This window comes from Paroedura picta, chromosome 4 (genome assembly GCF_049243985.1).
Source record: "Paroedura picta isolate Pp20150507F chromosome 4, Ppicta_v3.0, whole genome shotgun sequence".
NCBI lineage: Eukaryota > Metazoa > Chordata > Lepidosauria > Squamata > Gekkonidae > Paroedura > Paroedura picta.
The window spans coordinates 104,127,840-104,142,020 of NC_135372.1; the positions used below are offsets into that span (position 1 = coordinate 104,127,840).

The 14,181-nt window shown below is 41.2% G+C and overlaps 1 protein-coding gene across 4 annotated transcripts in view; it reads right to left on the reverse strand.

Annotated features, from left to right (window-relative positions):
- Window positions 1-14,181, reverse strand: part of PLXNA2 (plexin A2) — a 479,995-nt gene that overhangs the window by 422,396 nt on the left and 43,418 nt on the right. For 3 of the 4 annotated variants that reach the window (XM_077334857.1, XM_077334858.1, XM_077334860.1), the window contains 2 exons: window positions 9,631-10,907; window positions 6,745-6,927 (listed from right to left, as the gene is read on the reverse strand). In XM_077334857.1, coding sequence (XP_077190972.1) covers window positions 6,745-6,927; window positions 9,631-10,818 — 1,371 coding nt within the window. In that variant the 5' untranslated portion in view covers window positions 10,819-10,907. The remainder of the gene's footprint in view (window positions 1-6,744; window positions 6,928-9,630; window positions 10,908-14,181) is intronic. The other variant, XM_077334859.1, reaches the window with a different exon arrangement.

Below are 14,181 nucleotides of genomic sequence, written 5' to 3' on the forward strand. Positions count from 1 at the left end.
GTGCTCAGAGCACTTTTAGCCCTCCACACACTGTTTCTATTATTTCAGCATTTAGGACCTTACTATTAAAGTGCTATTATTTTTGTCCTGTAAGCCTCTGCAAGCAGGTCTCTAGTTAGGCAACGTATTTGCTAAAACTCTGCACCCACTTGATTTGCAGAATACTGTCAAATAAGGATATCTTACAAATACTGTGAAAGGCTTGTTCCACTATATGCCTTTGATAAACTTATCAGGTATTTCATGGCAAATGTTTGCCAACCTCTGAAATATAAGAGGAGTACACTCAGAAGCCCATTTCTTTTCTTTATGTTATTCACTTACTGTGGTGAAACAGGTGAATGATATAGATTCAGTCTGCATCCAAAGCCCAGCCGTTTAAAAAGCCAGCACTAAATAAATGCCATCATGGATTAAACCAACCTGGAAAGAGCATTCCTTTAGTAATCCTGCATAATTAATGGCACACAATTCTATATTAAATTGCCTGCATGCAGACACAAACTGCCTGCTTTAAGCAGCTTTAAAGTGAGGCTCTCCTCAATCACTTGCAGTGCCATCCTAAACACAGTCACACCTTTTTAAATCCCTTCAAAATCAATAGGCTTAGAAGGTTGTAACTCTGTCTAGGATGAGCCTGTAAATGTGGTAACCCTCCCCACCCCCAGCACACACCCTCCTAGTGCATCACTGGAAAGAGCTGCTGTGCTGAAGAGGAATCAGAGGAAGGAATCATCCTCAAAGGCTGCTGGGGAGGGGGGGACCAAAGTCTGCCTTTTCTGCCAGCAATACTCCTATCAGTGCTACAAACAAAGGTGGAGTCTTCTGCCTAACTGCAGTTCCCTATCCTGCATGGTTTTGTCTGCACAGGTCACACAATTTCCAACATCTGTTTGTAGAGCTCTTGGGGGGTGGGGGATGTGGGAAGATTCCAGATAGATCTACGCCCCCCCCCCTGGGATCTGAAGTGAACATCATCAGGACCTCTTTCTCCACCCTGCTAGTAGTGTGTGTGTGTGGGGGGGGGGAGTCGGGTTTTTATTGATCTTTCCACCATGTTGGGAATGCTTTACGTCTTTTAATGGGGTTTTTAGACATTGTGACCCACCAAGAGCCACAAAGGAGTGGTGGGAGATTAATAATAATAATAATAATAATAATAATAATAATAATAATAATAATAATAATAATTTCAGAATTAATGCATCCTTCTGGGAAAAGAACACTTATCACCAAATCAATGCACTTTCAGAAGAAGGTTTTGTGAAAGGTCCTCTAGTTTCAGAGGTCTGTTCATCTTGATGACAAACAAGAGCCTTCCTAAGAGTTCACATCACCAGGACAACTATCCCATACTTTGCTCAACTAAGACTGTGTTTTTAAAACAGAAGTTGGATAGACTTTTATAATATTTTTTGTAATACCTCTCATAATACAATGTAGCATATTATGATAAATGTTTTGTATTGATAATAATGTTTTAGTCTGCAGGCCTCTAAGACTCTTCAAAGAAATTATGAAAATCAAGGGAGAAATGTAAACAAATAAAAAAAATTATTTAAAAAAACAGCAGTTTTTGATGTGTTAAAGCCACAATTAAGAAGGAATAGACTATGCACATTGTTGAAAACACTGCTGAACATTGTAATTATTAAGTGCTGAGCTGATTTGGCTCAAATTCATGAAACGAAAACCCAGTGGAGAATATTATTGGCCAAGGTTTGTAGCATTCACTGCTTTTATCTAGAAACAAGTCCTCCACAGCTGGTCCCCAGTTCCACAACAGCCCCTCTTTCACTTAGAGTCTGTCAATGGCCAAGTATTAACATCTTGCTGAGTTGATGCAGGGGCTTTTCACATTTTGTTATATGTTTCTACATGTAGGTGTAGAAGTGTTTACATATATGCACGTCATTATATATCTGTGGTTAGGAGTGCCGATTTCTAATCTGGTGAGCTGGGTTTGATTCTCCGTTCCTCCTCCACATGCAGCCAGCTGGGTGATCTTGGGCTCGCCACAGCACTGATAAAGCTGTTGGCAGGTAAGGGGCCACTAGGTAAGTCCACGCTGCCCATTCTGACTGAGCAGTAATATCAGGGCTCTCTCAGCTTCACCTACCTCACAGGGTGTCTGTTGTGGGGAGAGGAAAGGGAAGGCAATTGGTAAGCCACTTTGAGATTCTTTTGGGTAGAGAAAAGCAGCATATAAGAACCAACTCTTCTTCTTCTTTTCCTCTAATGTTTGTGATGACAGGAAACAGAGTGTCTTGAGCATAATGGCATAATCTTTTTTTGAGAACTAGGTTGCCTGGCTGCATTTATTTTGGCAAATACAACTGTGCCTATGGCAGGTCAAAACCATTAAGTTCCGGTATCATTCACATAAAATGAATGAATGAATAAATCTGTTTGCATACCACACTGAGATTCATTTTAGCAATGTGTTTTATGGTAAATATATGGTGGTTTGATCATGTTTTTCACAAAACAAGGGCTTCCTTTACAAGGAAAGGAATGTGGGGTATTTCTTTGCCTCAGGCAAGCAGCCCCGCTTTGTGAGGCAAACAGGAAGGATGTTATCTAATGCGCACCATCAGCCACACACAGATCCATCCATAAGAAGGGGGGAAGGTGAGAGGAAAGAGAACAGTACAAAAAAGGAAACTTACTCCAGGCTATGACTACCAAAAAGCCTGCCTGTGCTAATTAACCCATTCATTCATCATTAAGAACTGTCATTAGATGTATTGCTTGTAACAGAACTTTCAGTGCAATAAAGCAAAGTGCTACTGAGGGTCATCAGACTTTGGAAAATCATGACTAGAGGGAGGACCTGTAGAGAGCAGAACACATGGATTCAGGAAAAGAGCAAGAGTCTTTAAAGACTAAAAAAATCTGTGGCAAAATTTTGACACCGATAAAATGAGCAGTGACTCACAAAATCTCATACCCTGCCACAATTTTTGTTAGCTTTTAATGTGCTCTTTTCTACTGCTACAAACAGACTAATATGGCTACTCAAGTTGACTGAAAATGTTGCAACCATTGTGTTTCCATGCTGCGTCAGATCTCCTCTTATGTAAAACCAAGCCCCTGAGAGTGTAGTTAGATCAAGATTCCAAACTCTTCTTGAGCCTCTTGGCTTTTGGGATGTTTTGAGAATGTGGCACCACCACAAAAATGGCTGCCATGGAAGCTAGGGTCAATCAAAATGTTGGGAAGATCTACTTCAAGCAGCCTTCTGTAATAGAGGCAGCCATTTCTAAATGAGTGTTTCCTGCAGACACAAAAGTGATGCTTTCTTGGTTCTTCTGTAGCACTTCCTGTTTCAATACATTGGTGAAAAACCAGGATTGGCATCAGGAAATCTACCAACAGGCGCCATGCCATTCACGAGCATCATGCTTAGGATCATTGATCTGGATTACATGCTTTGAGTAGTAAGACTCTTGGGGATCTATGCTTATCCCTTTCTCACCTGAAGTACAACTTTCCTAAGCTCAAGAGCAGCAGGTTGTCCCTGTTTCCAGCAAAATACTGTGCCACCTGTCAGGTTCAGCTACCATGAAGACTCCTTTCTCCCAGTCACCAAGCAGTCGTGGAGAATGCTGATTGGCTGTGATAATGATATGGGCACACACATACAGACCTAAGTTAGAGTAGAATTACAAATTTTAAAAAACGTGATTATTTTAAAAATACAGAAATTGATTAAACATTTATTCAGTGCTTTTAAAAAGCATAGATGCCTTCCCTTTTCATAGAATCATAGGATAATAGAGTTGGAAGGGACCTCATGGGTCATCTAGTTCAACCCCCTGCACTATGCAGGACACTCACATCCCAATCTCTCAACTATTGTAACCTGCCACTCCTTTGCCTTCACAGACTCAGTCTCTCCTCTGTCAGATGGCTGTCTAGCCTCTATTTAAAAATTTCCAAAGATGGAGAACCCACCACCTCCCGTGGAAGCCTGTTCCACCGCTCTGTCAGGAACTTCTTCTGGATGTTTAGATGGGATTTCTTTTGAATTAATTTCATCCCATTCATTCTGGTCTGTTCCTTTGGGGCAAGAGAGAACAATTCTGCTCCACCCTGCATATGGCACCCTTTTAAATACTTGAAGATGGTTATCAAATCCCCTCTCAGTCGTCTTCTCTCTAGGCTAAACAGACCAAGCTCCTCCAACCTTTCCTCATACGTCTTGGTCTCCAAACCCCTCACCATCTTTGTTGCTCTCCTCTGGACACGTTCCAGTTTGTCAACATCCCTCTTCAACTGGGATGCCCAAAACTGAACACAGTACTCCAAATGAGGCCAAACCAGAGCAGAGTAAAGTGGTATCATCACCTCCTGTGATCTGGACAAGGTACTCCATTTGATACAGCCCAAAATCCCATTTGCCTTTTTAGCCACTGAGTCACACTACCGACTCATGTTCAATGTATGGTCTACTAAGACTCCTAGATACTTTTTGCACATGCTACTGCCAAGACAAGTCTCCCCCATCTTATATTGGTGTATTTGGTTTTTCCTACCTAAATGCAGAACTTTACATTTGTCCCTATTGAACTTCATTTTATTCAGTTTAGCCCACTTCTCGAGCCTATCAAGATCGTCCTGTATTCTGTTGCTGTCTTCAGTTGTGTTTGCTACCCCTCCCAGTGTAGTATCATCTACAAATTTAATAAGTATCCCCTCTAATCCCTCATCCAAATCATTTATAAACATGTTGAACAACACGGGCCCCAGGACAGACCCTTGGGATACTCCACTTGTCACTCTTTTCCAAGAAGATGCTGAACCATTAACAAGTACCCTCTGGGTACGATTTGTCAACCAGTTATTTATCCACCTTACAGAATTAGGATCCATACCGCATTTTACCAACTTGTGAACAAGAATATAATGTGGATATATTTTTAAATCTAATACCTGCCTCAAATGGGGGCCCAGATATACAGGGCTACAACCTGATCCTTAGCATGCCATTCACTCTCTGGTCAGGACAATAATTCTACCCAGAAGTACAATAAAATCAGCTCTGCATGAAGAACCCCCCCCCCCACACACACACACACACATACTCTTTGGTGGTCTTCCGAGCCCATTTGGCCTCATCTTTACTTTTTTCCAAGCCATTTTCCACAACTTCAGGGATCTGGGATCCAACCTGTTAGTTTGGCATGTGTAGTGTAGTTTGGCATTAACATGGCTATGTCAAGGCAGGCAAGTAATGTGGATGGCATGGTGCATTCTAACTGTGGTAAAATATAGATAGTTAATCTTGTCTGGTAACATATGGCCATCATAAACATCAAGCAAAAACCTGAATATGTGACATCATAATCACTCATTGTCATCCTATCTAGAGTTGTGAGATCCCCCCTCCTGATACTGGCAGGGGATGGGCAGAAAGGATTGGCATGTCAAGGTTGAGGAAATGTTGAGACACTTATAGTGTCTGCCCTCCAAAGCATCATTTTCTCTAGGAGAACTGATCTCTTTAGTGTGGAGATGTACAATAATTCCAGGGGATCTCCAGGTTCCATCTGGAGGCTGACATTCCTAATCCTATCAGAACTGGAATTATCTTATTTTTAGGTATCCACAGTTATCATTTTATTCCAGTGGTGCTGTCTCAAGGAAAGTTTCAAGGGCAGAAGACTAAAAGAATATAAACACACAACATTTTGGCTCAGAATATTCACCTATATTTCATGAGCAGTAAACAAGTTTTGCAAGTGCATTTAAAACCATAGCATTCAAAAGATTTTCCTGCCACTCCTGAATACTTTGCCAAGAAAAGTTATGTCTCCGGTGCTTTAATGGGGGAAAAAAAATCAACCCACAATTGTTCTTGTGCTGGGAATGATTATAAGACTATCATAAATGTCTCTTTTTCACTTGAGAATAAGAGAAATGTGAATAGAAAACCATCATCCACATCTTAATGTCTATATGTTCATGCCTGGTTTTAATACAGATCAACAACCAATGAATAAAAGACTATTTAAACTTGAGTCAAAGCCACTTCTTCAACACCAGCAATTTGCTTCTCATCCATTCAATACATAAATATATTAACAGTGATATTTCTTCCAAATAGTAAGTGCATGTCTTTCTGAAAGACTTGCATATTTACTAAGCAACACAGAAACAAAAGTAAAGCCTTTGATCAAATTTGAAAGGTATAAAGAAAACAATCAGGTATGCAACTTTAGAAGATAAGACAAATAAATGGCAGACCGATCCCATGGTGGAAAAAATGGTAAATAAGTGGATAATGTAAAAAGCAAAAGATTTATATGATCTGAAGATAAACCTAAGTATAAAAAATTAGATAAGGTAGAATCAGCTACATTGAGCAGCATCACCCCAGGAGTATTTCTCTGCTTTGAAACAGTGAGAATTCCAAAAATTATAAATGGACCATTCCTTCACATCCCCATCTTTTAATATAGCCTCACTTCTGCACCTATTCAACATTTGCAATTGATGGATTTGAATTTATATAACAATCAATAGTAGGCATGTTTAACTTACCTGCAAAATTGTTTTGAGGAGTACTCTTCTAGCTCTTTTTTTACAGGCACTATTAAAACTTTTATAACATGTATGTTTAAACAGTAAATAGAACTCCACAATTATTAAGAAGGTGGTGTCAACTTTGTGGACCACTAACACATGGAACAAAGAAAAGATGCAGCTTCAGGCTCCCTGGAACCCAAACTGTCAACTTACCTTTTTCAGCTTGCCACTCTTGGTCCCCACAAACACCACACTGTAGTCATTGTAGACATAGGAAGTGACAGAAGTCATTCGATCCCGGCTAGAAGTGTAAAGAGTCACTCCCTCTACTGGTATGGAGCCTCCCAATGGCTGGTTAATGTCCAACCCACAGAAGTTATCATCTATTGGGACTGGCTGAAAGGGGAAAAAAATGTAGGTGAGTGCAGAGTGAAGGAGCATATTTTTGAACTCTCCTAGGTAATGTCTGACTGACATGTAAACATTCTGATCATTTGAACCCAAAGTAATACTTTGAAACTTGAGGCCAGCAGCAACTATATTTGTTTTGCTTTGGAATCACTTTGAAACAAGCCTTGGAGTCTCAAGTTCACTGTCTCATTCTTGTATCATATTTTACAGATCAATCTCACCATGCATACCCACCAACATATCAGTTTTACTCATGGTCCTTGTAACAGAGTTGTGACTTGGACAGCTATGTTCTAAGAACCATGAAGGACTCTTGGCATTTCCACGCTAACAGGAAAATTTTGCTTCTTACTCCTTGGATAATAATATAATCATATACTTGGGTTTGTTTGTCCACCTAATCCTTCAAATCACACACTACTGCCAACTCCACATTTTTTTTCTTTCTTTCATGTGATTCAGGCTGTTATGTGAACAACACTATATCCAGTTCCAAGAAGAACTAGCTTAGAGAGGGATTGTTTGGTGCAGAAAATTTCATGGGAAAGCCCACACCATTTCTTTTTTTTTTAATGCCTTCATCTGCCTATGTCGATTAGTTTAAACCTAAGCAGAGTACTTATCCCTGACACTACCTTGTCAAAGATGGCAAACAAACAAATCAGATTGTTTAAAACAATGTGGCAATCTTACTGTCATCTGATTCTGCCTTAGAGAACCTTAGTATCAAGTAATGGTCAAAAATCCACTGAGTTTACTCTGCTTATCTTTAATACTATTCACACAAAATCACTCTTTTGCCATAGTCCAGGCATTCATTCTTGCTGCTATGTAATGCCTGCACAAAACCCCATATTTGCCATTGTGTCCTGATTGGACCCCATCTTTGCCATTGTGTCCTGATTGGCTGAGGTCTCTGCTTTGAAATCCTGTGGTTTAAGTGCATGGTGCAAACGTAGAGTGACTCAAAGATCTGCATAAAGTTGGTGAAATAATTTGGATGTCGAAGGCAGATTGCCTGGTTGTTTAATACTCCCCTGTTATAGAAAATCATATACAAACCCATACAAAATGCCATCCAGAGTTCCTTCTGAGAAGACAAAGATAGCACAATCTATTCTACAGAATCACTTCTTCCCACGTTTTCCAGATTCACATCCTGAGTCAGAATTGTACCTCTATAGTCCTCCAAATCTGCAACAGATCTTGGCCCTTCTGTCATTACAACACATTTCCTCATACAGACACTCTACTTTTGTTTGTTTTCTGGTCCTGCCCCCTATAAATTATCTGGAAGAATTATGATGACCCCAAATCAACCTCATCACCTTCCCTACTTGTGAGAAATCATCTTCTAGCAGCACAGGGAATGCAGGTGTCTGCTCTCTGGAAGTAAATTGCAATTTCCTACTTGCTACACTTGGGTTTTTAGAAAAGCAGCCTACTCTGTCCTGTACAACAGCTTGAATTGATAACAGAATAAACATTTCACACCTTCAAAACATTTTCCTTCAAGAAGATGGACACTTCAACAAGCTGAGCAGAACAGCAGAAAAGACACCCTCTGCCAATCCCAACAGATGTTCTGAGCAGCTGACATAACGGTGCCATTCTCCTTTCACCTCCCCCAGGTTTCTTTCAAGACTGAATGCCTGTGAAACAAGCTGGGCTCAGAAGACAGCTTGTCTTGGAATGCAGAATATCAGGACTCTAGTCATGACTTTCCCATTAACCTACAGGAATCGCTTGCTCCTGCCTTTCCAGTTTGCAAGGGAGAATAAATGATACTGGCCTTCCTGTGCAAATACTTAGAGCACTTCTGTAAATGGAAACCTTTGAAGAACAAATTAATATTGTTCATGCTGACTGGACCTAAGCAGGATTCCTGCTTAATTGCAGACAAACTACAGAATCTCATAGTCTTACTGCTGGAAAAATCGTCCACTGGCTGCATTCATAAAGCACCTTAAATAAGCAGCCTCTATTGGCCACCACAAATTTGTTCATTTACTCTGATGCTACAAATAACTTTGATTTTGGCAGGAATCCTGAAGAAGCTTTTCAGGGTATATGTCCCATTGGATAACATGTGACTTACTTCTAAGCAGGCCTGACTATGACATGGAAAAAAGAGGTTTCTCAGTTCTTCTGTACCCACTTAGCTACATCAATCAGGAACAAAAGAGGAGGACTCTGTCATTAATCTTTGAAGCTCATTTGGATGAAGCTCTCCTGCTGGCATTTTTTCCAGCCTTTCTCAGGTTTGGCATCAGACTGGGCAGCAACTAAAAACTTCCAATTCAAATGCTTCATATTATTGGCTTTTATTACCATAATAACAAAACGATTGCTCATTAAAGAATTCACCTTTCCGTCATGATATATGAATCAATTATGCTCCTCATTCTGACACACAGGGAACAAAGGAAGAAACAACTCAATGACATTTTACATAGCAGCATTTATAAGTGAGAATTGTTTTCCAGACAATGCCTTCTCGATAACCTGCTAATGTTGACAGATCAGCACTGGTGCTTTTATCTTACAGCAGGGTGAGCCTGTAACTGAGTTATTTCTTGAACCTGCTTGTTTAAAAATAACAATCAAATGGTATCTGTAAATGTTATGTTATGTTTTTCATACTTTTCTCTCAAGTAATGTTAGCTAAAAGACCATGAACATTCTTACCGCCTTGGTACACTGAACATCCTTCCCTAGTAGCCAGTTGAGTTCCAAGTTGCCTTCTCCCTGGTAGCAAGATTGCAGGCGGTCCTTAATTTGGGCATTGATTGCACGGATGGGAAAGATGCAAAGAGCTGAATCATCAGGGGGCTGGTGATACTGTTTTTGCCCTTTGGAGAAGATGGCAAAAAGGACATCATCCCGGCCAGTGATGTTGAGAGACCTGGCCAGCACCTCCCCTGGCTTAGAAAGGAAGGCAGCCTGTAGGAGTCGATATTCCACATCACCCTTGACACAGCCAAAAGGCAGAGATACATAAGAGTGGAACTTGGGGTCGTCCTTGCAGAGACGCACAATTCGAGATGTGTAGAACAGATCACTGGCTGAGTTGATGGACACACCCTCAGGCGTCTCTGGTTGGACGGTCAAAAAATAGACAAAATTGCCACTGGCAAATCCATAGATGTAGAAGATATCAAAGTGTGAGACTAGGGCCAGTGTGTCTGATGGGATTTTGATGAGTGATGAAACAAAGTCACTATGGAGCTCATAATCCAACATAGCTGATGATTCTGGGTCACGTGGTAGCTTGCGGCTGGAGAGAGTGGGAAAGTAATCCTGTTTTCCATCCACTGCTGTACCAATGAACAGCTTCCCATCCTCACCCTCAGAACGGACTATAACTCCATACATAGTGCCAGTCTGGTTAACACTGGAAAGATAGTGTTCTTTTTTGTGAGATGGTTCAACCAGTATGAAAAGGTCATCCAATCGCAGAAGTTTGCATACTCCTTGGTAGAGGCTTCCACAGGCTAACAACCTATTCTCAGAGTAGTCAATGATCAGCAGCTTATTAACATTATTGGTGAGTGTCAGAATCTCACTGCAGGGCTGCACTATGAGTGGTGGGTAGCAAGACTTGTTGTCCTCCTCAGGTCCTGTCTTATGAGCTACCAAGATGGTCAAGTTTCCAGACAGCTTGTAAACCCGATTGATGGCTCCCACATAGACTGCTCCAGTGGCCTGATGGACAGTCAAGTGGTTGAAAGTCCAGTCACGGTTCTCAGAGTGAAAAGTATTGTAAATGGAAGTGCTTGCAGAATTTCTTGAAAAAGAAACCAAGAAAAGAAACACCAAGGCCACTGAACAGCCATCGGAGTCCCATATCCAAGGCCAGATCTTTCTCTGTTCCATCCTGCAATGGGGGAAAAAGAGGCAACAGAATGTCACCCTCAGAACTCCCAGTGTCTGCCTCTTGCTGCAGCAGCGGGTCTCACATGGTTCTACAAAAATAAAAACACATGCACAGGAGAAAAGATTAGGCCAGAAGCATCCAGTAGATACAATTCAAGCAGGCTTTTTCATTAAAGACTACTTGAGATAAAATAAGGACATCTCTAAACCCATGAAGAACAAGCATAGTTCCCATTTGGGTAAACAGTGAAGGCTTTAGCACTCTGTTCCGCCTCTGTGCATTAATTGTTACACAGTTTAACTGCTCATAATATGCTCTGAGTCATGAGTTCATTTGGCTGCAGGAGGGAATAATCAATCTCAGCCAAAAGACAAGTGTTTTGCAGACAGTTCACCTACCCAGTCATCAGATCTAACAACCCTGGCTAGAGGGGCTTATTTGCAAGGTGTTGAATTGACAGGGGAGTAAGAGGGGTTTCCTGCCCATGAAATCCATAGGGGTTACAATTTAATTAAAGAGAAAAATCTCAGCAGAGAGAGCTCATGTGTCAGCAGCACCTCCTGTTGCTGCATGCTCCCATTCACCAGCAACTTGGTGCCTTAGGCTGTGTCTGCACCTTTTGTAATTGATGAGTCCATAGAGAGTGGGTTGTGTGTGCCAGTGCAGTATGAACTTACCAAATCGTCATCAAGTGGCAGGTCAGACATGCGTCCATCAATCACAGATGCACAACCACAATGTAGAATCTTGACTACAGACTGGAGACAAAGAGTTCTACAGTATTTTAAAAAACTGTGGCTGGTATTCTGTGGCTGCCACCCTTTTCTGGGACTAAACCCCCCATGGACTAAAATGAAACTTCTGAGTAGACCTGTTTAGAATGCTCAGTCATTGCATCATGAGATTTCATTAACAACAACAACCTACTTTGGTACATCTGATAAAGTATATAGTTCACTTGTACAATGTAACCACTGGGGTTTGCATGAGGTATGAAATGGTGTTGAGGAGAAATGCCTACTTGGTAAAGTACCATGTGGCTTTGTACTGTTGTTCTCACATGGAGTAGCAGTAGAGAGAAGTGCAGACACAGCCCTGGCATTTTACCTGTTTTCTATTTATTGTACAAAGGAAGCAGTGCAAGGAGTAATGGGTTTAAACTACAAGTACAATGATATAGGCTAGATATCAGGGGGGGAAATTTCACAGTCAAGAGTAGTTCAGCAGTGGAATAGGCTGCCTAAGGAGGTGGTGAACTCCCCCTCACTAGCAGTCTTCAAGCAAAGGTTGGATACAGACTTTTCTTGGATGCTTTAGGATGCTTAGGGATGATCCTGCGTTGAGCAGGGGGTTGGACTAGATGGCCTGTATGGTCCCTTCCAACTCTATGATTCTATGATTCTATGAGATTGGGACAATATATTATTTAGCATCCTGATTACATAAAGGACTAACATTCAGTCTGCATATATCTGGCTATGCTATGCACATGAACATCACAAAGAAATATGAAATACATTGGAGCACATATTTCTGGATATCAAAGCCAAGCTACTTAGACCAAACCATGCAGATTTCACTCTTCCCACTGGTTCATGCCTACCCAACTACTGACATTTCCCCCCCTTTCTGCATGTTCCACCTTCACAGCTTCTGTGGCTGAGCCCAAGCAGTTGTTCTATGGCTGTCAGGGAGCCAGTCTTCTTCCATTCACTCTTCAGATCAGATACAAAAGCCATCCAAGATCTAGGATAAAACATTGCTACTCTTCTAGAAGAGACAGAAAAGACTGATACAACCTTAGGGTTGCCACTCAGGAATATATCTGCCATCTCCACCAGTTAGCATTTTGAGGCTCTTAAGATTCTTCCCTAATCTCTTTCCCATGAATCTTTAATGTTTTGTAACTTCAATTGAATGCCATACTTACATTTCTCAGAAACATTAGCCTGAAGAACATTTGTCTTTGGAAAATCAAACGCAAAGGGAGGAAACAAGGACGAACCACTCCCTTGGAAAAAGAAAGTGCAGGCTCTGCCTGCTCCCTACCTCCAGTAAGAATGAAGCCTTTTCTTCGGATGCTACTTACCCCTTTTGTAAAGAATTATTTCTGGGTCTCTATCAATTACATAACACATTGCAACCCACACTGCACTGAAGCTTGCCGACTCCACCTCTGCCGCTCTTTTCCGCTATCTGAGGCTCACCCTGACTCAGTCTGGATCAACCCCTGCTCTTTGCTGTAACAGCAGAGCAGCTTTTGATTGGGCTTGGCAGGCAGCAGCTGTACATTCCTTTCAACATGGACTTGCAGCATCCCCTTTTTTATTTGTAAACTTGCCATCAGCTGCACAGAGTACCTGCCTGAAAGAACAATCATTGCAAAGGGTAGAGTTCAGCAGCTGCTCTTATTCTTTACAACAGAGGGTTTGCTGGATAGGGAAAGTGTTATTCACACAAGGTCTGCAACTGAGTTTTCACTCAATTGTGTTTTCGGCCAGGTGTTGCTGGACAACTACATACTACATACCATGGCTAAGTCTTCAGTTTTGGTATAGTTGGTACTCACAATATGTATTTCTGGCAACATATTACATGTTACACCAGACCTCCTGCAGGAAACACACATAATCTGGAAGAATTATGTATAGGCACATAATATACATACATCTTTAAATAGCTCTGAACTGGCATCTGGTAATCTGGATGAAAAGTTTACTTCTCACCTTATACATGTGCTGTAGAAAACTCTAATACAGCATTAGTCACATATTTCTTGCAACGATCATTACACATAACACTCTGTCAAAAAGACGCTGTTGTCGCTAGAGCTGTGTAGGCACTTTAGCAGAGAAATGATCTTAAGCAGATTTGATGCTGAATTTTATTGCAGGTGGAATTTGGTGGCAAACTGGAATAGACTCAGGATTTAATGGAATAAATTACTCTTTGTTTCAAAGGCTTTTCTAACAGAGAAAGCCACTTCATGCATGTCCCTAGCAAAGTCTCTGTGATTATGCTACGTTGCCAACTCCAGAAATACCTGGTGACCTTGGGGCTGGAGCTCCAGAGGAGAAACTTCCATGGGGTATAATGTCATAGGGCCATCTTACAAAGCAGCCTTTTTTCCTCCAGGTTAGTGGATCTCTGTTTCCCAGAGGTCAGTTATCATCCCAGTAGGTCTCCCGCCAACACCTGGAGATTGGCAACCCTACTTGGTACCACACAGTTCCTCACAGTAAAATTCTAATAAACAGAAACCTAGTGAAGCCCTCTTGTGCTGGAAAATGATCAGAATTCCCCCAAATCCAGGTAGTTCATTGATAAAACTGTAGCATCTATATTTTGCTTGGTAATTAATT